Source organism: Puma concolor, chromosome C2, assembly GCF_028749965.1.
Source record: "Puma concolor isolate L17-30 chromosome C2, mPumCon1.1.hap2, whole genome shotgun sequence".
Lineage (NCBI taxonomy): Eukaryota > Metazoa > Chordata > Mammalia > Carnivora > Felidae > Puma > Puma concolor.
The window spans coordinates 22,201,033-22,227,793 of NC_141675.1; the positions used below are offsets into that span (position 1 = coordinate 22,201,033).

Sequence of the window (26,761 nt, forward strand, 5' to 3'; positions counted from 1 at the left end):
CATGGGGGGCGGCGAAGTTCCCGCTGAATATTTGCACACGGTCCCAGTTATTCTACCCTGCAACACCCCAACCCTGGCAACTTGGCTAAGGGGAATGGGTGGGTGGGGGAGGGGGTGTACTTTTCTAGCACGGGAGAGCCCCCGAACATGTCCTGCGGGGGGCGGGGGGGGGGATGGATGTGTTGTAAAGGTGTGGTTATTTACCCAGGGAAGAGGATTAGACCCCGTACCAAAAGTTGTCTCTAGGCGAGGGAATCTTAATAACTTGCTTTTGTTCATTCAGTGTACCTATTTTTGATGGTGGTGGTGGGGAGCAAACTTAAAATAATAGCTCGCTTTTATTCGGGGCTTTCCTTTGCGAATTACTGTACGAAACGCTTTAGAGGAGTTTTTCCATTTTACTCTTATACTAGAAGGTTTCACTCTGAAACTAGTATCTGAAACTAAATGCCTTCCTACATTAGAATATTAACTCCCCAAAGTGGTCCTCAACGCTGTCTCGCATAGTGCCTGCCAGCTCAGAATCTTCAGTCAAGTGTGGAATTAATGAATGAGGCGTGCCTTTTTTAAAGGTAAAGAATTTGAGGCAGAGAGATTGTGTAACTTGTCCAAAATCCCCACTGCGCTGGTGATGAATTGTATTCTAACCTGAAGGCTGGCTCCACAGCCTGAGTTTAAGCAGGATTCCAGTACAACTTAAACTTTCATTACCATCCACTGCAGACCTACATACACACCTTGCTTTGTTAAAGTTCATAGAGTAGTTTCTGGCCAGGTATCTGAAACAAAACAAAATTCATTCTGTAATTTGGTGGAATGTTAAATTGACTTTCCCTCAGGATAAGGACTACTTTTCAGTTTGCAGTTTACCATTTATAAGCTTCATTTTTTTTTAAATTTTTTAAATGTTTATTTATTTTTGAGACAGAGAGAGACAGCATGAATGGGGGAGGGTCACAGAGAGGGAGACACAGAGTCAGAAGCAGGCTCCAGGCTCCAAGCTGTCAGCACAGAGCCTGACGTGGGGCTTGAACTCAAGGACCATGAGATTATGACCTGAGCCGAAGTCAGATGCTCAACTGACTGAGCCACCCAGGCGCCCCTATAAGCTTCATTTTGAGAACATTGATATTGATTGTCTAGGATGTGTACTAGGGAAGGTATCCTGAGGGTTCTCAGTCAACGTTATGCAATGAAGATGATTTGAATCCTTGAATAGCCAGTCTTTTAGATCAACTCCCCAGTTACTAACCAGAAGAGCATAATGTGTCATACCTAAATGGTATCTGTGGCACTTTATCCCAAGAGGTTGTTCCAATATAGTGTGTTAGTCACGTTAATACCTCTTGGACAATCCAAGGAAGAATCAGGAAATAGGATATGTCACATCAGTTTTGACATGTCAACAGTATGTAAACCAAACCTATTCCACCCCAAACCTGCTTCTGCTTTGTTGACTGGTATTAACAGCCTCCCAGTCACCTGAACATGAAAGGCCAGAATCATCTTCACTCTTCCTGTTTTCCCTCATAAACCATTGTCCATTCTAATACCAAAAATTCTCTAATCCCCAAATCTGTGATCTAATCCCAACACCCAGGCTGTGGTAGTATTAATATAAACAGGAATTAATGCACACACCTGTCTTCAATCATTCTGTACGCTTCAGCCAGTCATTCTCCTCAGAAATGCTCAAGGATATCTCATTTGCAAAATAGAGTCCAAACTTCTGTAGTCCTGTCCCACATTTCTTTCATTCTGTTTCTATGGTCTCCCTCTCCCCAAACACTTGCTTTGTATCCTAATCACACTGGTCTATTCTGTTCCCAGAATGTTGTTGGTATGTTATCATCTTGGCATTTTTGATCATTTTGTTCTCTCCCTCCCAGAACACTGTTACCACCCATCACTGCAGGTTTCACTTTGGCCAGGACACCAACTCCTCTGGATGGCATCTGAAGATACAGTGGACCCTTGAACAATGCAGGGGTTAGGGGCACTGACCCCACACAATTGAAAGTCTGCATGTAATGTTTGGCTCCCCCAAAACTTGAGTACTAATAACCCAGTATTGACCAGAAGCCTTACCAATAACATGTTGTATGTTAAATGTATTACATACTGCACTCTTACAATAATACCTAACTTTCACTTAATTTTTTTTGGTATTTCTAGGCTATGCCATTGCAAATTTTTTCAAAATTTTGCAGATCTCCAAAAAAATTTCTGATAGATTTATTTAAAAAAATCTGTGTGGGGCGCCTGGGTGGCGCAGTCGGTTAAGCGTCCAACTTCAGCCAGGTCACGATCTCACAGTCTGTGAGTTCAAGCCCCGCGTCGGGCTCTGGGCTGATGGCTCAGAGCCTGGAGCCTGTTTCTGATTCTGTGTCTCCCTCTCTCTCTGCCCCTCCCCCGTTCATGCTGTGTCTCTCTCTGTCCCAAAAATAAATAAACGTTGAAAAAAAAAATTTTTTTTTTTTAAAAATCTGCGTATAAATGAATTCACACAGTTCAAATCTGTGTTGTTCAAGGGTTAACTGTACTTTTACTGGATTTAGTTATTTTTTTCCTGTAGTTTCACGCTACTTCACTTTACTCTCTGTAGTGGTTCTAATACCAACTTATTTTACAGTGCCTACGCTTTTCTCCTCAGGTTTTTGTTCCCATTAGGGAAGCTAAAATCTCATTAGGATTTTAAAGTTCTAAAGGACCGAGACCGTTATTTATTCATCATTTCAATTCCTCACAAAGCATCTTTGAGATAACAAGGGCCTCAAAAATATTTGTGAACCTAATTATAGTTAGAGTGGTGAGCATTTGATTGGAGAAGACCTCACAAATAACACAGGGATGCGGAAATTTATAAATTGGTAGGAACTCCCCATTTCATTGTTCTAGGATATTGCTTCCTCATTTATTTTCTTCTACCAATTTGGTCTTTTAATTCACCTCCTTCATGAATACATTCCACAATGTTTTGTAGTTTAGTCATAATGTTTGTCTTAAAGAGTACTGTGCCAGTGGCTAAGCACTTTTAAGATCTGCTGCCAGAGACTGAAATGCCACAGTAAAGCTTTTCTCGTGCTGCTGCCACTCACAATATGCCTGTGTTTTTTTCCTAGCCCCAGTTAACTGAGGAGGACTGATAAGTGCATATATTTTAGTGTCAAATGTGGAGTCCTACTAACTGACAGATTTTGTTAAGGAAGCTACAAAGTGGACAGACCCTAAATAAAGTTATAGACTTGAACACAGCCCTTAGTGCTTCCTTTGCTCTCAAATCTATAAACATCCACTCACAAATTCCCAGCACTTTACGTCTCTCTGTCACTCCTGGCACTCTTACCCTCTATATTCTACCTTCTCTTCCAGGACGTCTTTCCTCCATTGTGTAGTTGAAGAATGAATCATAGATAGTAATGACTGGTAACATTTTGTTTTAACTGGGACTACCTGGAGGCAAACCTAAAGGTAATTCTAACATAAGGAAACGTGGGCATGATGGCAAGGCAATGAGAAAAAAATTATGGGAACTTGAGCTAGTCATGTTTAAAAAGTTTGTGTCTTTGCCCGGCTAAATGCAAGCCTCGGTTCAATTGTCATGTACCTAAGGAACTTCTAAGCCCACCAATTCTAAAGTAGCATCTCTTTATATCAAAGTATTGTTTTCTTTGTAACATTTATCACTATGTGAAATGATCTTAATTATTGGTTTACTTGATGGTTATTTATCCCCACTAGAATATAAATTCCAAGAGAGAGGGATTGGCTTATATTTCACTATATTCCCATAATAGACACAAAGTAGGTACTCAGTAGTTATTTGTAAAAATGAAACAATTGAATGAACGCTTATACGTACAGACATCCCTTCATTTACACGCTTTCAAGTCATTTAAAGTGCTTGGGGGAGAAGAATATTTATAATAACTATATGAAAATTACAGTACACAATTTGTTCAAATGTGAAATGTCTCTTAAGCATTTGTTTTTTTTAGTTTTTCATTTACAAGTTTTTCATAGTTTCTAAAAGACTGGAATCCTATAAATTCCATTCAGATTCTAAGCTAGGTGCTCTGTATCCCCTGTATGTGTAAAACATGACAAATATTTACTAAGTACACTTTCATTAAAACCTGACAAAGTTGTAGCCCCAATTTAAAGAAAATCTCATGCTTACATATCCAGAGTTTGAGTTGCACAATATTTTAAGAAGTTGATCTGCATTATTGTATAACACCCCTCAAACTTTAACATATTTAAATACTATTTAAAGCCTATTTATTAAAATGTAAATGTTCTGAAAGACTTTAAGTAGTTTCTGTAACACAGGTACCAAATAACTTCACAGAATTTAAAGTAGTTCTTTAGGCTGAAAGAACTACGTGCACTGTGCTTGTACATGCACAAGGAAGGACCTAAATTAATGGTCACAACCAGAGAAGTGGTTACTTTTATCCTGATTGCCATAAAATTAGTAGGCCAATGGCCAGGAGGAGGAAGCCCACGGTTGAACCCATCCTGAGGGGACTGCTTTGCTAGTAACGAAGAGAAGTTAGTGAACATTCTCTCTAGTGCCCAAAACCACATCCTCCTTGTTTTCTTGCCCTCCAGATTTGGTCAAGAAGGAGGAAAAGAGAGGAGAGAGGGAGGGAAGGAGAAAAAGAAGAAGGGGGAGAGAGAGAGGGAGAGAAACTGACTGGAGAAAGTCGGGGAGAAATGGGCGGGATCCTGCCCCGAGAAACAATTGCGCGTTAAGCCACGCCCCTGTTTCCTAGGTAACCGGGTAAACAGACCTTAGTCTCCTTTCTGCTAGGTGTTATTTCGTAGGCAGGAAGCTGTGGGCAGGGAGTCCGAGTTGAGATGTGTTCTTTCGTGAGAGTGGGGTCCCCCAAAGGTTTGGGGCACCCCAAGGGATTAGGAACTTTCCTTGAGCCAGGTATAGACTTCCCCTTTGAGATGAGTGCTGTTGGAGGAATGGGGGTGTCTGAGAGGAAATCTCCCCAGAGCATAGAGGATGGGCCCACTCACGAAGGGAAGGATGATTTAGGAGAGAGGGGGGTCGTCATGGGAACAAAATCTCCCACAGATTTAGGGTTGAGAGTGGGATTAAGAAAAGAAGATTCCTCATGTAGGGAGAACCTCTTGGTTAGTAATAAATTTGAGAGGAATGCATCACCAGAAACAAAATCTCTGTTGAGCAAGGAGCTTGAAATGAAATTAAAAAGACAGAATACGTCTAGGACCCTCACGGAGAGGAGTAATTTAGGAGTCTATGGGGGCTCAGCCTCACGGGAAACAAAACCTCTGGGTACGGTGCCAGGAGGAGGGGGTTTAGAAAATGAGTGTCTTCTGGCAGGGTGTTCTGGAAGGATAATACAGCCTCCCTTAGGCATGGTAGGCGAAAGTCCACAGGCTCTAGGGAGCAGGAGAGGCTCTGCAGCTGGTTCCCCTAAAGCGTTAGGGGCTTCAGTAGGGAAACAGCCTGCTTTGGATATGGATCCTAGACAGGAACTGGGAAGAGGTACCTGTGTGGTAATGGAGCCCAGTGCAGAGGTGAAGCCTCCTGCAGTGGTAGACACTGGTCTAGAAGAGCCAGATGAAACAGGCCCCCAAATGGGCTTGGTGATAGAACCTTCTGAGTGCCAGTTTGCCCAACAACCAGAAGAGAGAAAAGAGACTGAAAACAATGAACCTGGAGTAGAACCTCCAGATTGCATCAGACCTATATACTCTGGGAAATTTTTTGATCGGATGCCTTGCTGGCCAAGTGTAAGTTTTTTTTCTAGTTCTTTTCCTAGGAACAGTGGAATGTCCTGTCTTTACCAGGATGACAAACTGATGAGACTTGTTTGGGTTCGTGGAGTGAAACTGCAAAGATTTCATTGGGATTCTGATATTCCTTGTCCTGTTGGATTCTTTCCAGCTTTCACTTTGATCTCCTCTCATGCTCTGCCTCTCTTCCTAGATCTCAGCTTTGTTTTCTGTGCACACCAGTGATTCCTCTTGATTTCTCCTGCCTTTCTCCTTTGACTTTCATTCTATTTCTCAATCTGCATTTTCTCAGCCCTTTCACTGAGATACATGTTGTATCCTCCTAGTCATGTAATGAAGGGAAAGAAAAACACATTTTCTCCTATTCATTATTTATTCTGTGAGTTATTCATTCTTTCAGCAAAGACTTGCGGTGGCCATTTTGCTGGATGCAGGAAAATATAAAATAAAAAATACATGATCTCTACAATCTACATTTAGGCACTCATTTCAATGTTGGAGACAGCTAACAAGTATTATATAGATGTCCAAATGAATGCAAAACAAATGTGATTCTTCCTTAATAGAGATATACTCTAAGCACAGAGTTCCGTGGAGAAGTTGGACAGCTCTGAAGGAGATGGGAAATACTTTGCCTAGCAAGTAATATTTGAGCAAATTTAGACATATCAGATGGAAAACAAGGTTGGAGCATTTTTGGCAAAGAAAGGCATAAAGCATGACCAGAGTTTCTTGTGTTTGGGAAATATAAGCAATTCTTTTTATCCAGCATGGTGTTGAGAGATACAGATGAAAAAGAAATATGTGGATGGGGGTGCCTGGGTGGCTTAGTTGGTTAAGCATCCGATGTTGGCTAAGGTCATGATCTCGCAGTTTGTGAGCTTGAGCTCCATGTAGGGCTCAGTGCTGACAGAGCCTGCAGTCTGCTTCTGATTCTGTGTCTCCTTCTCTCTGCTCGCACTCTGTCTCTGTCTCTCTCAAAAATAAATAAACAACAACAACAAAAGAAATCTGTGGACAAAATCTAAATGTCCAGAATGCAGGGGTAAAACATACGGATACAAAGCAATGGTGGATAAAATTTGTCTTTTGGAAAGATAATTCTGACATCAGTAGTAATGATGAACTGGAAGGGGGAGATAATGGATGACAGGAAACAGAAGGCTTTATGAAAGTAATTATGGACTGAAATTAATGTAGAGTTAGAATAGAGAGGAGAGTGCAGTTTTGAAAGCTTTTTAGGAGATGATATTGTTAAGAATTGCTATCCATTTGTTCATCTATGTGGTGAAAGACAGGAAAGTTGATGCATGACTTAAAAGTTTCTAGGTTGATAATGATCTCTTCTGGTTTGGTGGCAAATGAGTGTCTGGTGTTGGCCGTCCTGAGTTTGAAATATCTACAAGTATCAGATGAAGAAGCCAGGGAGCCCATTGGTAATGTGAGACAGTTGGAGCCATGAGTAGCATAGAAGTGCCTAGGTAAGAACCTTGGGAAACACATTAATGTGGTGGTCAGAGAAAGAAATATGAATTGGGTGAGCTTTTGAGAAGGACTTTTACCTTATTTATTGTGCAGCTTCATGGCATATCACAATGCCTGGCTTATAGTGATCATTTGGTAAATCTACGATAAATGGAAGGAAGGCTGGATTAATAAATAGGAGAATGAACAGTTAGAGAAGAAAGAGGTGAGTCTGAGAGGGTGGTATTGAGTTATACAAAAAAAGCATCCTTAAGATATTCTGAGAATAAAAGACTCCACACACTGAGATTTGACAATACAATTCTGCTGAAGTGGTCGTGGGGATTCTGCAGATTTTCTTCTGCAACTGCAGACTTTTTTGTTCCCCTTGGGATTCAGGGTGTTCTTTTGTCTTTGACCCACTTTGCTTTCTGGTTCCATTATTGGATTTCCCCAGCCAAGCACTTTCACTTGACCACACCTGCTTCTCCTTTCTGGATTGGTTCTATAGTCTATGGCTTCAGACCTGATCTCAGACACAGGCTACCAGCTTTCGGTTTCCAACAGAGGCAATTCTAAAACCTGTGCTTCCTCCTCCTCTCACATCCTCCTTTCTAAGTGTGATAGGACCGTAAAGAGAATTTCAAGGAGAAAGTGACTAGAAGTGTTAAAACACCTGTGATCGGGTAAATAGGATATACATTAATTAGTTTTGAATGTTAAGGAAATTAACAACATTGTTAGAATGGCATAACGGAAAGAGAATTCAGATCCCAATATACCGAAGAGTGAATGGGAAATTCAAATTGAAGAAAGTTATTGTGAATTTTTTTTTCCTTAGGAAGTGTGACAGTGAAGAGAGTAAAGATTACAGTTAGGAATCTATTTATTTAGTGAATCATTAGAGGAGTTTGAGATAACAGAAAAGAGATAATGGATGGAACCAGGTCCTAGATAAACGGGAGGGAGTGGAATTAGAATATAGGCAAGAGAAGAGATTAGCATGAATTAGAAATAGTATTTTTTAATATTAAAATATGCATTTTTACTGTAAAACAAAAATAATATCATAGAAAGTTTAGAAAATGGGAATGAAAACACTCAGCATCTTATCTCCCTAATACAATGCCTACTAGCACTCTGCTGCATTCACATTAATGTTTATTAGCAGCTTACCATATCAACATCACAGCTCATGGAGCTTTGCAGGTATTAACTCATTTGCTGTCACAACAACTCTATGAGACAGCTGCTATTATTTTTTAAAATTTATTTATTTAAATTCAAGTTAGTTAAATACGGTGTAGTATTGGTTTCAGGAGTAGAACCTAGTGATTCATCACTTACGTATAACACCCAGTGCTCATCCCAACAAGTGCCCTCCTTAATGCCCATCACCCATTTAACACATCCCCCACTGACCTCCCCTCCACCAATGCTCAGTTGCTTCTCTTTATTTAAGAGTCTCTTATGGTTTGCCTCCCCCCGTTTTTATCTTATTTTTCTTTCTCTTCCCCTATGTTCACCTGTTTTGTTTCTTAAATTCCACATATGAGGGAAATCATATGATATTTGTCTTTCTCTGACTGACTTATTTCATAGCATAATACACTCTAGTTCTATCCATGTTGCAAATGGCAAGACTTCATTCTCTTTGATTGCTGAGTACTGTTCCATATATATACCACATCTTATTTATCCATTTATCAGTTGATGGACATTTGAGCTCTTTCCATAATTTGGCTATTATTGAGAGTGCTGCTATAAACATTGGTGTGCATGTGCCCTGTCGAAGCAGCATTTTATATCCTTTGGATAAATACCCTGTAGTGGAATTGCTGGTTATAGAGTAGTTCTGTGTTTTTAAATGTTTGTTTATTCTTTTGAGAGAGAATGACAGAGTGAGAGCAAGGGGCAGAGAGAGAGGGAGACACAGAATCTGAAGCAGGCTCCAGGCTCTGCACTGTCAGCAAGAGCCCAACATAGGGCTTGGACTTGAAAACTGCGAGATCATGACCTTAGCTGAAGTCAGCTGCTTAACCAACTGAGCCGCCCAGGTGCCCCTAGAGTAGTTCTATGTCTAGTTTTTGGAGGAACCTCCACACTATTTCCCAGAGTGGCTGCACCAGTTTGCATTCCCACCAACAGTGCAACAGTGTTCCCCTTTCTCCACATCCTTGCCAACATCTGTTGTTTCCTGAGTTAATTTTAGCCTTTCTGACAGATGTGAGGGGTATCTCATTGTGGTTTGGGTTTGTATTTCTCTGATAATGAGTGATGTTGAGCATCTTTTCCTGTGTCTCTTAGCCATCTGGATGTCTTCTTTGGAAAAAGGAACAGCTGCTATTATTAAATTCCGTTTTATAGATGAGAAACTGAGGCAAATCAGGGAATTTGGCCACAGTTATATTACTAGGAGGTGTTAGCCTCCGGATTTGAAGTCACAACTTCAGAGTCAAGAGTTTGTATCGTTGACTATACGACATTTCTTGTGACACTTTTCTCCAAATGCATTTTAATGTAGTTGTTACACTAAACATAGTTTTTCTTGATTTTTCACTAATTATCATTTAATAATATTTCAGTGTTATTACAGAGACCTTCAAAGATCTCTTATTGATAAAAAAATCAATATTGGGGCACCTGAGTGGCTCAGTCGGTTAAGCATATGACTCTTGATTTTGGCTCATGATCTCGTAGTCATGAGATCGAGTCCCATATTGGGGTCTGTGCTGAATGTGGAACATGCCTGGGATTCTCTCTCTCCCTCTCTCTCTGCCCCTCCCTGCCCCCCTCCTTCAAAATAAATAAAATTAAAAAAATATATTTCTTTAAGCCAATATATGATTTTTTAGCTAATTCATTCTCTCTCTTGTTGGACATTAGATTTTTTTCCCCAGATTTTTCTGTTTTCTATGAAAGTAGTCTGTGAACATTTTTATATATCTTGGAATATTTCCTTAGGATAGAGTTATAGCAGAAGCCAACAAATGGATCATTTTCTAGTTACTGTTGCCAAATCCCTTCCTAAAAGATTGTACCACTGAATTTTAAAAATTAATAATGGTTTGTAGGGCATTGTTTTAATTCACATTTATTGGTTATGTGATGAGATTGAAAATTGTTTCATATGTTTCTTTTCATTGTTTTTCTTTTTTTTTTTTTTTTTTTTTTCTTATTAGAGAGCATGGAGGAGAGGGACAGAGGGAGAGAGAAAGAGAATTACAAGCAGTCTCCACACTCAGTGTGGAGCCTGATGTGGGGCTTGATCCCATGACTTTGGGATCGTGACCTGAGACAAAATCAAGAGTCAGAGGCTCAACCAACTAAGCCACCCCAGCACTCCTGTTTCATTGTTTTTCTTATTCTTATATCTGGTTATCTTGGTGAGCTCCTATTATCTTAATTGCTTATCATTATATAGGTTTGCCACTTGGGGTGCATCATGTTGAGCACAATCCAAGGAAATGTTGAAAGCAAAGAGCTTTTTATTGTTATAAGTAAGAAGACAGGGAGATAGCTTTCAAAGCACTGTCTCCCAGCGTTTTGGAGGAGGGGGCATGGAGCTTGCATATGCACTTTTGGTTCAACTGCTCATGCCTAGCATGTCAACATGCTAGTACATACATTGTATGTTCAAAAAAATGATGGAAAACTCTGCTCATAGGAGGAGAGCTTAGTATTCTAATGAGCTAAAGGTGACTTGAAGACACCTTGGGACCTCCTCTGTAGGTCCTTAATGCCTATTCAGCTTAAACTGGCTCAAGTAAGGGGTCACCAAGTGAGACACACCTGTCAAAGGGCTATTGGCTGAAACACCTAGTTGGTCATCTCCTTGGCTGGAACTGTTGGTTCTGTGAAGCAAAACACATTCCTTCCTTGCTTTTGTCCCTTCCCGTCCTCCATTCTGTGATAGTTTTCAGTCCCCTTATTTAAGCAACTTCCCATTGCATCCTAGCTAACAATTATTTCTTTTGGATTTTCTAGGTAGGCATATTGATACTTTGCCTTTCCTTCTTCAGTATGGATACCTGCTATCTTTATTTTCTGTTTCTCTGTATTGCTTATGATCAATAATACAATATTGAAAGTAAGGTCTCTTTTCAAAATTTAATGGGAAGAATTCCTGTGTTTCACTATCAAGTATTATTTTTGGTGGAGATTTCTGATATATGAAATTAAGGATATTTATATTCATTCCCAGTTTGCTCAATATGTTTAAAAATCAGGAATAGAGTTTGAACCTTAAGAGCTTTCCTCCACATTTGTTGAAATACGTATTTTCCAAATTGAAACCATTAATTTTCTAATAGCAAACCATCTTTATATTTTGAGCTAAACCCTACCCGGTTGTCATATATTATAATTATAACATATTCCTGGATTTATGCTAGTATTTTACTAGCATATTTGCATCTATGATCCCATATAAGATCAGACACTAGTGTTTATTTTTGTGCCATTTTTCTCTGAGTTTGGTATGGGAGTAATGCTGGTATAAAAAGAATTCCTTCCACATTCCCATTCTTTATGCTTGCATCAGTTTATCCATTATGTGTATTACCTATTTCTTGGTAGGCTTGGTAGAATTCACATAGCTAAAAGAGGAAAGACAGGCCATCCCTCATCATTGTCACCAAGGAATGTAATGGTAACGTATTTGATGCTCCTGAGGTCATCCAATCTTACAGGAGGAAGGAAGTGCATTTGGGTGAGTTAAAACCCAGTGTCAAGCATATGGCTGTGAGGTGAGTTCAGATGGAAATCCCTATTGTGAAGAGCCTGTTAAAATCAATCCTTGAGGACAATTACTTTGCATCAGGGTACATTCAGGGAATTGGGGAGCTCATCTCAATCAGAGCCGTTTCCAGTTGGGGGAAGGGGAGTAAATACTTCTCAAGGTAAAGACACTCATCCTGTTGTCACATGAAGTTGCTGTCCAAAGTTGGTGTTGATCTTTATGTGAAGGTCTGCTCTGATGGATTTATGAGACTCCATTAGGCCTTCTAGTCCTTCTTGTAAAAGGCATTGGTATAGCAGCAAGGACCTGTCTTCAGGAAAGTTTGCAGGAAATGGTGGCCTACAAAGAGAGAGTTTTAGAGTGTCCCTCAAGAATTAAAAGGATTCTGGTAAAAAGAGGTCTTCTATATGTAGCCCATAAAAGGGCTGTTGGCTCTTAGAAAGCACTCTGTTAGAGATCAAAATCTTTGTAATGGTTATTTCTCCAAGACATCCTCAGACTGTCCCTTGATCACCACTAATATACTGACTATGGCAGAAACGCTGGGTTATTAGACAAAAAACTGAGTCTTACAAAGTACATAGTGTTGAGCCCTGATGTAGAAAGAGGAAGAAGGAAGTACAGGTTCAAATAAAGGTTAAAAAAATTATAGTGTCTTTAATGACTAGGGGCACCTGGGTGGCTCATTTGGTTGAGTGTCTGACTTTCCATTTCCACTCAGGTTATGATCCCAAGGTCATGGGATTGAGCCCTGTGTCAGCTCTGAGCATGGAGCCTGCTTAAGATTCTTTCCCTCCCCCTCTGCCCCCTTCCCCACTTGCACATGCTCTCTCTCTCTCTAAAAATATAAATAAATAAATAAATAAATAAATAAATAAATAAATAAGTAAAAATAGTATCTACAATGATTAGACAGTATGTTAGGCATTGGTGCTACAAGGATGCCTACTTTCAAGGACTTTAGAGTCTATAGACCTGAGACCAATAGACAAATGATTTTATAATACAGTAAATGTCATGTAATGGGGATGCCTTATTATTTTTTTCATTCATAAGAGTAGCTGATAGCTATTTGGGGAAAAGATTCATTTTGTCAGAATTTGCAAAGAACCAATCTCTGCAGAATTCTGAGAACTGAGTGGTTTCATTTGCATAATGGGTTCAGGGCCTTTTGGGCAGAAAGAAATTGATGTTATCACTCCTGTTTCTCTGAGATATTCAGAGTTAAGGATATCTATGGGTAAAACAGAGTGATCTTGACCAAGGCCCCGTGGGAGAGATGAGACTATTGCGGTAGCCCACACTGAGTTTGGAGGGGGGAAAGTGGCATATGATTATGGGTCCATGGGTCTTTAGCAGCTAGAAATGATGTGTTTTTTTTTTTTTTTTTTTTTGAAGCAGGGACCCAAGTTGGAAGGAAGAGTCTCTTTAACTCTTTATTATTTTTTTTTTAAGTTTATTATTTATTTTGTGTGTGAGAGAGAATCCCAGTGCAGGGCTCGAGCTCACAAACCATGAGCCAAAATCAAGAGTCAGATGTTTAACTGAGCCACCCAGGTGCCCCTAAAAATGGTCTTGTATCAACCTTCCTGAGTGGACTTGAATCTTGGGAACCAATCATAGACATGGTCATTGAAAGCTGTAATAGTGGGAACTGACTGAGGAGGTGGCCAAATGAAGCAGAACAGCTGTGATTAGGAACTGAGAAAGGGGTGATTGAGTAAGGATGTGGTCAGTACAGTTGGGAGTTTGATTACATACAGAGGGCCTGAGAAGATGAGTGGATATGTTGAGGAAAATAGCCAAGTTTCTCACTGATAGAGAAAAAAGTTACCAATATGAAAAGGAAAAGGGTAGAAGGAATCCTGCTTGGTTGGATTTTAATTGGTGGCCACTCATGGTATATCTATATCTATGTCCATGTCTGAATCCATGTCTATGTATCTGCATGCATTTTATAAAACAGAGTATTATAAAATTGTTATAGATGCTAGTATGGGGGTGTGTGTATACATACATAAATACATACATACATACATACATACATACATACATACATACCTTACCTCTATTCTCTAAGAGGATCTAGAAGCAATGTTTATCTGGTAACAAATGAACATACCAGAAACCAGACCTTCATTTCTGAATATCATCTGTATTAAAAGGAATAAGGACTCTGGAAGAATGGCTGACTCTAGGGCTGCTGCAGTACAGTATGAACTTGGAACACTTTTGGGAGCCAAAAAGTAAGAAAATTCTCAAAGAATAATGCAGATGTGTCAAGGGGCACAGAAACAAGCTTGAAGGAGCTCTTAGTGAACCAAACTGTTGGGTTTGGGGCATTGAGTAAAATAGAAATCCATGAACTCAGACTTATGTAAATACATGAAAAATTGAACAGCCAGCAAGAAAAAGCTTCCTTGCAGTATAATGCCAATTAATAAATGTGGATGGAATGATGGAATTAGAAAGTCACCATTTGGCAATCATCATGATAGTAATGATTTAGGCAAAAATCATCAATGGATCTTAAACAGTAAGTGAAAGTTTGGTACGGAACTGGATATTTACGTAGAATGAATAATTATTAATTGCGAAGGAAAAATAACTTTATGGTAGAGAAATGTAGCAGATATCACCTTCATTCAGTGACTGAAGTTAACACTGTTAGTAATCGGACAGATTGACAGTGTGTGCTCCCTGACAGAAGAACACAGCATTGTTTCTGTGACACCCCTGACAAAAATGTATAACTTTAATCATAAGAAAACACTAGTCAAACCTAAACCGAAGGACGACATTTTATAAAATAACTGGCCTGTTCTGCAAAAATGTCAAGGTCATGAAAGACAAGGAAATATTAGGAACCTGGGATAATCCCTGAGAAGCCCAGCCCTTGGGAGAAAGTGTAGTAAAGTTTGGATCTGAAAATCAAAAGATCAGTTGTAAGTTGATATTCAGCACAGTTGGGCTTCTGGTTCCACTTCTTTATCCTATGCTAGCCTGACTCCCTACCTCTCTGCACCAGCTCCCACTCCCTTCCACCAAATCTGTGGATTTATTTTCCCAAAGCAGATTTTAGAGTAAAAAATGCCAAGGCCAAGATAAGGTAGGGATGTAGCTCCATGCTGAAAATGGGTCATTAATAAATAAAAATATACTTTCTGTAATGCAGGTTCCCTGGCTTTCTCTCTCAGAGGATGAAATCAAAGATATTTCCCAGACATTAAAACAATGATTAGAAATATTCAGATACATCTTAAAAAATACTTTTTAAGTTTATTTATTTATTTTGAGAGAAACAGAGACAGTGTGAGTTGGGGAGGGGCAGACGGAGAGGGAGAGAGAATCCCAAGCAGGCTCCATGTTGCCAGCACAGAGCCTGATGCAGGGCTCAAAACCAGGAAACTGTGAGATCATGACCTGAGCCAAAACCAAGAATCATAGGCTTAACCAACTGAGCCACCCAGGCACCCCACAAATATTCAGATACATTTTGATGGGTTTTTAGAGTGGCCATGGGGATTCAGAGTTGACAGCCAAGAAAGAATTCTTGAAGAAGTCTTTGGTGCAAAAAGGTGATTTTATTAAAGCAAGGAGACAGGATGCATGGGCAGAAAGCTGCACTGGGGTTGTGCAGAGTGACTGGTTACATACTGTGGAGCTGGGGGAGGTAGATTCAAGAAGTTTCTTAAAGGGATTTCCATATGCTAAAGAAGACTCACAGATTACTGGAGGCCTAGCTATTTTCTGGCTAGAGTTGTTTTTCCCTCTAGCAAAACACTATCATTAAGACAGTAGGAAAACAAAAAAACACAGTAGAGAGTTCCTGGAGATTAGGCTATTGATAAGATCCCCCTTTTCTTCTAATTGTACTAAGATATTTGTAAACTGTTGGAAACTTATTTCCTGCCCAACTGTGACCTCTATCAGTTAACTGTTGGTTTTCTTTCCCTTTCCTATGTCTTGGGCAACCAGGAGTGCCTGAGGAATATCACACATATCCCCCCTGGAAGGAAGGGGGTTGTGCTAGCTTGTGCTTGGCCCTCAGCTTGCCTTATGGTCTCTCATCATATTTGATTTAATAGTAGGGCCAGAAAGAGAGAATAGATAAAATGAGGTAGAGAAAATTATCAAAAAATACAGCCACATTTCTTTGATTTTAGGGTACAAATCAAGATTGCAAGGAGTTGGGGTGCCTGGGTGGCTCAGTCAGTTAAGTGTCCGACTCTTGATTTCGGCTCAGGTCATGATGTCATGGTTGGTGAGATGGAGACTCCAGTTGGGCTCTGAGCTCGGCTCAGAGTCTGCTTAAGATTCTCTCTCTCCCTCTGCCCCTCCTGTGCCAGCATTCTCTCAAAAATAAATAAATGTTTAAAAAAGTTTGCAAGTAGTTAATTGAGGGTCAAGCCAAATGAAGAAAAGAATACCCATACCATGGATCATTACTATGAAATCTCTGAAAACTAGGGATATAGAGATGATTCTAAATACATCCACAGAGGGAAAAAAATCACATATAATGGAAAAATTCAGAACTACATTAGACATCTAATTAGCAAGATCACTTCTTTTTTTTTTTTTAAGTAATCTCTTTGCCCACCAAGGGGGTTTAATGCCCCCAAGATCAAGAGTTGCATGCTCTACTGACTAAGCCCATTAGGTACCCTAGACAGCCTCTTTTTTTTTTTTTTTTAATATTTTAAAGTTTATTTATTTTGAGAGCACAAGTGGGGGAGGGGCATAGAGAGGGGGAGAGAATCCCAAGCAGGCTCCATACTGTCAGCACAGAACCCAACTGTCAGCATAGAGTCGAAAGGCCAACTGTGGGGCTCAAACTCAAACTGTGAGATCATGACCTAAACTGAAGTTGGATGCTTAACCTGATTGAGCCATCCAGGTGCCCCACCTTAGATCACCTCTTAAAGGACATTGGCATAGTGCTTTCAGAATTGAGAGAGAAATTATTTGCTACCTTGTATTTTATACCTAGCCAAACCACTAATCAAATGTAAAGAGTAGCATAAAGATATTTTCAGGAACCTGTTAAAAAAAAAATTCAACTGAGTAAATTTGAAGATCTAATGGACTTTTTTCTTTTTTTTTTTTTTTTTAATTTTTTTTTTTCCAACGTTTATTTATTTTTGGGACAGAGAGAGACAGAGCATGAACGGGGGAGGGGCAGAGAGAGAGGGAGACACAGAATCAGAAACAGGCTCCAGGCTCTGAGCTGTCAGCACAGAGCCCGACGCGGGGCTCGAACTCAGGGACCGCGAGATCGTGACCTGGCTGAAGTCGGACGCTTAACCGACTGCGCCACCCAGGCGCCCCCTAATGGACTTTTTTCTAACAGCTCATGAATCAGGCAGCATTCCCTTTAGTAAGTGGAAAAGAGCTATGAGGAGCTGTTCAAAATGTAACTCTTTTTAAGCAGAAGGGGCAGGGATAAGGAAGTCATTAATAAAAAGAAAGGATTACTTCAGGCAAGGTCACCTTTCTTTTGGTAAGGGTGGGGTCTACTAAGCAGATGACCTCACAAGGGTTGATCAGGAAATTCCAGACTGATTGATTTAAAATTCCACTCCTGGGAAAGGCTGAAACTGCAATTAGGTTATATATTAAGTCCTAGTTTGCTAACATGGGGCTTAGCACAAATGGCTCCATTTTAAGCCTGTTTGTTTTTTGTTTTTTGTTTTTAACATGCAAGGAATCAAAAGTTGATTTTTATTCTTTTTTAGGAAAATACTAAAGAATTTACTTCAGTGAAATGGGGATAGATGGGGTTTAGGGAATAGGCAAACCTAACTCTGAAGCATGGCAAAGGAAAAATTCCCAGGACAAGAGCTCTGCACCAGACTTAAGAGCAACCAGCTGAGATTAAAGCAAGAAGACAAAGTGCTATAGGAGAGCTTATTTAAAAAACAAACAAATACACCCTAGAAATTTGACAGTTTGGTTGGAGTACTTGGAAAAACTTAGAAATAGGCATATTAAAGAACACAAAAAGCAAAGGCAAAAGCAACGATTAGGAAAAAATAACATAACATAACATAACATGACAATATATAATATACTTACTTATTTCAGCCGTGAACAATAATCTAATTATCATAATGTAAACACCATTGACTTTATCAAAAAGTATGATGTAACCGTACTGAGAGGTATAAGAGCTCCAGCCTTCTCCATCATAAAAGGGTACCAGTAGATGATGTCTAAGACTAATCAGTATGTATCAGTATAAGGGTTAGAAACATGCAGATAAATACCAGAAGTGGCTGAAAGTGTAGAAGACAGTTGGTAGGACTAGATGCAAGTGGGGTGGGGAAATGCTGTTTTTTATTACAACCCTTTGATTTTTGAACAGAGTACATGTATTATTTAGACAAAGTTAATTTTGAAAAAGAGAGAGAAAATAACATTCATTCTTCTAAGTCTTTTGAACCAGACCCGATGGCAATCTTGACACATCTGTATGGTGTACATACATGTTTGACTTGAACTTGGGGGTGCATAGGCTTGTCCTTCTGGATGATAGGTGCTAAAATAAGTGATAAATGATGAGTGATAAATCAGGTAGGGAATCCTTGCTATAGAAACTGCAAAGATGTAGATGAATATACCTTATAAAATAGATTATTTGGTTTCATTTTTATTCCCTGGGTTTGAGACTTTATCTTCCTCTCTCTCCTTTGAAAAATCTACTAGTATTTATTAAAGTGTTTATTCCAGGCTGGCCTTAATCATATTATGGGGAATAAGTTTGAAACCAAGAATTAAAAGGGCAGTACCTCTTCCTCTGAAACCAATCTGTGGTTGAGAGATAGTAGTTGGGAAGAAATCTTTAAGAGAAAGGAGGCAAGATTTATGTTATTAAAAACCCACTGTCTTGGGGCGCCTGGGTGGCGCAGTCGGTTAAGCGTCCGACTTCAGCCAGGTCACGATCTCGCGGTCCGTGAGTTCGAGCCCCGCGTCGGGCTCTGGGCTGATGGCTCAGAGCCTGGAGCCTGTTTCCGATTCTGTGTCTCCCTCTCTCTCTGCCCCTCCCCCGTTCATGCTCTGTCTCTCTCTGTCCCAAAAATAAATAAACGTTGAAAAAAAAAATTAAAAAAAAATAAAAAAATAAAAAAAATAAAAACCCACTGTCTTACCTATATGGAGATTTTTTTCTTCGATTACCAACCTTGGAAATAGCCTTTTATTTTATAAATGAAGTCAGTGGTAGAAACACTTGAAGAAATGAAACTCCAAGTAGGGGTTCCTATATATGGCTTTTCATAGAAGGCTAATTTAGTGACACAAATAAAACCTCCGAGGTCAAATTAATGGTAGAGCACTAAATGATCCTTCCTTTTGAGATTTAAAATGTACCTTAGTATATTAAAGATCCATCATTTCCCAAGTTTTTGCCAGCATAATTTTATTTTCATTTTTTTTAAAGTTTATTTATTTTCAGAGAGAGAGAGTGCAAGTGGAGGAGGGGCAGAGACAGAGAGGGAAGAGAGAGAGAATCCCCAGCAGGCTCTGCTCTGTTAGCCCAGAGTCCCATTCAGGCTTCAAACCCATGAAACTGTGAGATCATGACTTGAGCTGAAATCAAGAGTTGTCGGATGCTTAACCGACTAAGCCACCCAGGCGCCCCTGCCAACATAATTTTAAAAATACATACATTAACTATAGGTGTTCATGTGACTAAAGTTTGAGGAACAGGGCTAAGGAACTCTACCCATCCCTGGTGGTGCAAGAAGAGGTCCCTCCTAGGAGTTCAGAGTCCTGGAGAGTGTGTTTTATGGTGTGTTGGGGGATAGGGTTATACTTAATGTTTGTTTATATTTCTTGGCTGGATCCTGACACCAAACCTCCCTGAGTCAACAGAAAATCTTCAGGAAGATCATTGCTCTCTTCCTCAGGTTAGGAAGGTCATTAGGACCCCCCTAGGCTACCTTTTAGAGTTCGGGAAGTAGACTCAAGGTGGCCATTAAAGCTGCTTCTAAATTCTGTCTTGGGCCTGCATATACTTGATTATTATTCTTAGTTTCTGGTGCTCTTGTTGCTGTTTGCCTTCTATTTGATGTTGTTTGTAGGCTTTTTGATAACCTTTTATTGCTTTCTTTTGCTTTATAAAGCAATATATAGTAGTAAAATATTAAGAAGAATAGTATAAAGAAGAAAATAAGTCACTTATAATCTCACCACTCAAATAGAATCACAACTAGCAACTTTTTGTCTATGTGTTCTGCGTGTACTGCTGCGTATAGAGATGTGATTCTGTGTATTTTGGTTTTTTGTTTGTTTGTTTTCTTTTTGGTGCAGAAAAGGTGGTTTTATTAAAGCATGGGGATGGGACCTGTGGGCAGAAAGAGCTGCCTGTGTGTATCCGTATGATACAAATTTACATCTTTGTTTTAATTCACATTATGTCATGAACATTTTTATACTATTCAAAATTATTTATATCCATCATTTTAAATGATTATACAATAGTATATTATTTTTTTAAATGTTTTATTTATTTTTGAGAAAGAGAGAGAGAGAAAAAAAACACTCCAGCAGGGGAGGGGCAGACAGGCTGGAATCAGGCTCTGTGCTGACAGCAGACAGTCCATTGGGGGTCTTGAACTCTCAAACTGCAAGATCATGACCTGAGCCAAAGTCAGGTGCTTAACAGACTGAGCCACCCAGGTGCCCCACAATAGTATGTCATTTGAAGATACCATAATTTATTGAACCATTTGCCTGTTTTTACATATTTAGTGTGTTTACGTTTATATAATTTTTTTAAATGTTTATTTTTGAGAGTGAGAGACAGAGTGTGAGCAGGGGAGGGGTAGAGAGAGAAGGAGACACAGAACCTAAAACAGAACCTGAACCAGGCTCCAGGCTCCGAGCTTGTTTATGTCTATGTAAATAAAACACTATTGTCTCTTAGTGGACCACATGAAAAATGACACAATAAATTTTCACCAAACTTGGGGCCTATGTTTGGGATAGGCAAATTCAGGTGTAGGCTATGAAGGAAAGAATGTATTTTTGTTGTGGGGCTTGATGGAGAAACTTTAGGGGAGGAAAAATAATTTTCTCTCTACTCTTCTGAGTTCTTGGCTGAGACTCCCTGCCATAAAAAACAGATTAGCAAGAGAAAAACAAACAGAAGTTTTTTAAATATGTATACCTCATGCATACATGAGAGATACCCAGAAAAACTGAGTAACTCCCCAAGATAGCTCAAGCCACCTCCTTAAACACCATCTTAAGTTAAAAACAAAAGAAAGGTGTTGGGACAAAGGGAAGTCCAGTTGTGGGAGGTTGCCAAGAAAAGTAGAGTAAACAAGGGTTAGGTTTGTCATGCAGATTTAAGTCAGTGTTTCCCTGTTGATAAGAGTGGAGTCTTACAGACATCCTTTTCTTCCTGGTACTGGGAGGGAGACACATTTATAAATGATTTCCTTTGTAAAACATAAATATCCCTTATGAAAGGGTCACTTCTATTCTTGTTTGCAGAGCTTCTTTCTCATCTGCTGTTTCTTAGAATGGTCAGCTCAGAATAATCTTTTTTTCTGCTACCTTTCATACCTCAAAGCGATGGACAGACATCCTTGAGAACAACTGAAGTAAAAAGAGAGATCCATGACTGAAGTGGGGTGGAGGAGACTTGTCAGACATATTATATGACACTAGATAGAAATCAGACATAATGGCTTCCATTTTTGTGTCCCCAGTCAAATGGCATGAGGACATCAACCTACTCATAGCTACTGATCTGCAATCAAATTGCTTTTCATGTAGGCAACTCTATGAGGAATCCCAAGGGCATTTCTGCCCACAAAATGTTTACAATGATGAAAACCTAGAATATCTACCGTCAAACACTTGGAAGGGAAGCCGGTATGAAGGACAGGTAGAATTCTGTATGAGGCCATGGGCTGATTGATCCATCCATCAATCCATCCTTGCTTCTATCTCTGTAACTGTCTATCACCCACATAATTAGCTGCGTGAGTATTCCCATATTCTTCAGCCTCATGAGGCTATCTTTCCATTGAATATTTAAAAGAATGGCTGGAGTGCCTATAACAGGTATAGCAGGAGAGACTTTATGTTCCTTGATATCTCTGAGGTTTCTTACAATTTTTTAGCTGAATTAAAAATCACTTGTATGTGTCCTCCCTTTTCTGTATGCTGCTTTAGCCCAATTTACAACACAGTCTCTTACCCTTTTTTCACACAGTGATCTCACATAATGTAGTTGTATGAATATAATTTACTTGGAATGACTGGGTGGCTCAGTCTGTTGAACGTCCTTTTCTTGATTTCGGCTCAGGTCATGATCTGAGAGTTGTGAGATGGAGCCCTGCTTAAGATTCTCTCTCTCTCTCTGCCCTTCTCCCCCCCTCATGCTCTATCTCTCAAATAAATAAATAAATAAATGCATAAATAAATAAATAAGCATGTGTTAAAGACTTTTAAAAAATTGAATTTACTTAAGATTTGGCATTAAAGCTTCTCACTGGCCAATTTCTTGTATTGGTCCTCCTGGCCTCTCACTTGGTGAAGGCCTTTCCCACCTTCTCCTCAATATTGTCATTTCCTTTAATCCTTCCTTAGTCTAGCCCATCAATAGTTCATATTTTTTCACATTAATTTTTTTTAATTTTATTTTAGAGAATGAGCAGGGGAAGGACAGAGGGAGAGAGAGAGAGAGAGAGAGAGAGAGAGAGAGAGAGAGAAAATATCTCAAGCAGGCTCCATGCTCAGCATGGAGCTTGACATGGGGCTCAATCCCACCACTCTGGGATCATGACCTGAGCCCAAATCAAGAGTTGGATATGCAACCGACTGAGACACCCAAGCGCCGCTCTCCTGTTTTTTAGCAAAGCAATTAAATTCTCTGTCTGCCCATGTCTGTGGGCTTCCTCTTTTATACCCAGAGATGTTGTCAAGATACTGTCTTAAATCTTGCTGGTTCTCTTCCTAAGAGGAATTCTGTACTCAACACTTAACATAATAAAAAGCTTTCACATACCCATCTATACCCATGTATCTATTTATATTTTTATCCAGCTATCCATTTATTTAATCTATCTATACCCTTGCCAACATCTACACATTTATCCATCCACCCAACTCTCAATCTTTCTGCTTTTCTCCATCCTGATTCCTCCATGACCCTCCAAAGACCCAGAACACTCTTTATGGGAAGTTTCTTTCTCTAATTTTTTTTAAAAAGAAACTTATTCTTTGCACAAATAACTATCAGCTGCCTTGAAATGACAAAGGAGAAATAGATAAATAGTGTATTTCTGGGAATAAATAATTATAATCTTTGTCTTGGGCAAAGGAAGAACAGGTAAGAACCAAGTTAGAATTAAGTGAACAAAACCAAGTGCATTGGGGCCATTCACTGAAGGAGCTTGGCCAGGAATGACATAGTTGCATATGCCAAAAGTTGGGTGTTGGTAGAAATACACTCAAATGCAAACATACCACACACATTCAGAAGTACCTAATACTTTTTCTTGAGCTTAGTTTGAATGCAGCTGTACTCTCATTGTACTGATTATATCATGCAACTGATAAACATTATTTCTAAAAGTTGAATCCCTCAGCATATTCACAGAGATCCCATAACTGGACGATCACTGACAATACTACCACTATATGTGTGTGTGTGTGTGTGTGTGTGTGTGTGTGTGTGTATGTATATATAAAACTATATGTGGGTATAATATATATAGTGGTATATTTAGAAATTAATATTTATTATGTTATATATCAGGATTACTGTAGATTTCCTATATTTCTTACTTTTTTTTCTTAATTGTGTTAAATAGTTGAAAGTAACTTTGTAGCATTAGAAGCATAGCCCAAATTTGAAATAAATGCCATTGTTTAAAATGCTCCACCTCTACACTGACATGGCCAACTATTTATTTTCTTTTTCCCCTTAGGCAGGGAAAGTCATTCCTATTGGAGACAGAGTTGCAACCTGTTTGACTGAAAAACTTCCTAGGGTGAGCATTTTCAATATGGATTTTTGTGAGCATTAGACAACTCCCAACATTTCTTATGAAAGTTGTATAAACTTAATGTGGTCAATTTTGATTATTTACTGTATTTTGAGTCCTTTTATTGATTTTGTCCAAGGAAGTAAAAATTCAGGCTTAAAATTTCCAGCTCTACAAAAACTATTGAAAATACCGTTTATTTCTATAGAAAATAGTCATTTATGTTATGCTTTCTAACCTGAATACTTCCTGGTTGTTTTCTAATATAAATTTTAAAATATGATGTTTATTTCTATAAAACAAACACATGTTAGGAAGTTTCATTATTTGGGTCTATAGTTCCTCATGTACTTACTCTACTCATGCAATGAAGGGGGGGGTGTTCACTGATTGGTATAGATTAATCTTGCTAATATTTTCAAAACTACTTAGTTTCATTTTCTTGTCTCACTGTAGCTAATTACTCCACCTGAGGCAAAAAAATTTTTCAACTATAGATATCCACCTGCTGGAGCTGAAAGAGTATTTTATGGCAGAGCAAATGATCCCCAAATCGCACCTTATTTGACACATGGAATAAGATCTAAAACTTCAATACCGGTAACGTCTTTTCCTTTTTTCCCTGTATGTTATTAACTTCCCAAAGTGAAATTGCACAATTGAGGTATTAATGAAATCATCAGTTCCAGTATCCTTCCCTCTCATACTCTTGAGTAGTGAAAAAATCCAAGCAGCAACAGCCAAGACACAAGATATTAATGGTCTGAGCCACAAACTACACATTCTCCCCTCAGATAATTAAGAGCCAAGTTGCTCTCCATTCTCTCCGAGTAGAGAGAAATGCTGTTGGGCTTTGTTAGAACGCAGAGAGGATGAAGGCTGGGTGATACCACGTTGAGGCACTACATGGTGCTTGTGTATACTTTGCAGGGAGCAGGCTGAATGTTGACTGGGCAGTCCAGATTCAGAACACCTCATCTATATATCTGGAGAGAGCTTGTGGCAGCCTCGTGGCTCTTGCACTTGTCGTTCCCACACTTCTAGACTCTGAGTCAAGTAGCCACGGCGCTCTCTTCATAAACCTTAGAGCCTCCTTGAAGGTTCATGTGTAGGCATGGTTCAGCTTCATAGCTCCAATTCTGACAGTTCATTTGAAGATGAGCAAAGGCAAAGACAATGAAATGTTTTTCCATAATCATATTCTCTTCTTCCCAGTTATTGATTAGTTTCAGTTTTCAGATTTTTGCTTTTGGTTGTTGTTACATCTGTGCTTTATATGATTTCTTTAGGCAAAGGTATTGATAAATCCACAGCCCATTACAACATTTCAACAGAAAATTAAAGATAAAAAGGAATCAGTATATTTAAGCAATCAAAGGGCACCATTAGGAAAATCTCATGATCAAACGCCAGGATTACCTAAAGGCCTGGATGTACTCCATACGACATTTGGGACAACAGTCATCAGAGGTAATAAAAAAAAAATGGTGGGGAGCTGGATGATAAAATGAGTCTTCTAAAAAAAAAGAAAGAAAAAGAATTCTTAGAAAATGGAATTGAATATCTTGTTGACATGGCATTTGGTGGTGGTACAAATAAATGATGATTCAGAATGAAAGATGGGATCATAGCAAGAAAATTAGTCTCAGACCCAGAATCCTTAGAGTTTATGTGTACCAAGCAGTAAAATTTCAGGTTTTGGAGGCAGATTCAGTGAGAGATGAAATAAAAACAGGAGAGAGATTCAAGAAAGTTAATATTGGAGCCAGCTATGAAGTCTGCAATCCCATCTCTATGGACATCCATTTGTGTGTTTTATTTCCACCGATGCTTCTGATGTGCTCATAACTCTTAACTTTTTATGAAACAGACCACAGAACAAGTAAGTTTGACCAGTGCTGTGTACCACACTCCATCCGTGCAGATCCACAGTGTCAACCGTGTATTAACCAAATGTAGGCAGTGTGTAGAGCAGAACTTCACTCTTCTTTGGAGAGGAGTGGAGCACCTCTTTCAACAAACAATAAGTTAAAATGGAATTGGTCACAGGTCATTGTTTCTTCTGAAGCTCCAGCCTCCTGCCATGTTGTTGGGTGCTTTTCCTTACACCCATTTCACATTTATTCCCTCCTCTCCTTTTCAGGTCTCTTCTCCTCTTTCTCCAGGAATCTTACCACAGGAGACCTCAAATTACATTTTTCTTTATCCTGCAAAGAAGTTTGGTTCTCTTTGTTTTTCTGCACCCATTAAGGCTCTATCTCAGGAACCCTACCTTTGTTTTCACCCAAAGGGCCAACAGATTATTTTCCTTAACATAGTAACACCCACTCTGGAAATAAATTATGCCTCTCTCTTGGGATGAAAAATCTGCAAAATCTACACTTCATCATGTCAGATCTAAAGTTAAAATTAGGCAAAATTTGAGGCTTGAAAAAAATGTATTTTAGGATAGATGATCTTTTTCCTTTATACTAGTATTTAGAAATTGTATTTATGTAGGCATGGCATTACAACATTATAATTATTATATCATAACTGCTATCTAGGATTACACCATTCAATGTGAAAGTACTGTCAAGGTATACCACATAAATACATAATAGAATGTTCTAAAATGTGCATATGTCTATTCATAGCTGTAATAATTCATCTATGAGACAAAAAGTACTGCCTTACAGGATTATTCTGAGTTGACCCACTTTCTGGTATTCTTCACTATTTGTGTATAGGCTGTGCCCTGTCTTTCTTGCTAAATCTTCATTTGTGTTCTCTCAGA

The 26,761-nt window shown here is 39.1% G+C and overlaps 1 protein-coding gene across 2 annotated transcripts in view; it reads left to right on the forward strand.

Moving 5' to 3' along the window:
* The first annotated feature begins 3,981 nt into the window (after positions 1-3,981).
* The window catches only part of EFHB (EF-hand domain family member B), a 50,788-nt gene continuing 28,008 nt past the window's right edge, over positions 3,982-26,761 (forward strand). The window contains exons 1-4 of one of the 2 annotated variants that reach the window (XM_086674204.1): positions 3,982-5,772; positions 23,929-23,991; positions 24,442-24,585; positions 25,275-25,455. In XM_086674204.1, the coding sequence (XP_086530330.1) occupies positions 4,864-5,772; positions 23,929-23,991; positions 24,442-24,585; positions 25,275-25,455 (1,297 nt within the window). In that variant the 5' untranslated portion in view covers positions 3,982-4,863. The remainder of the gene's footprint in view (positions 5,773-23,928; positions 23,992-24,441; positions 24,586-25,274; positions 25,456-26,761) is intronic. The other variant, XM_025913834.2, reaches the window with a different exon arrangement.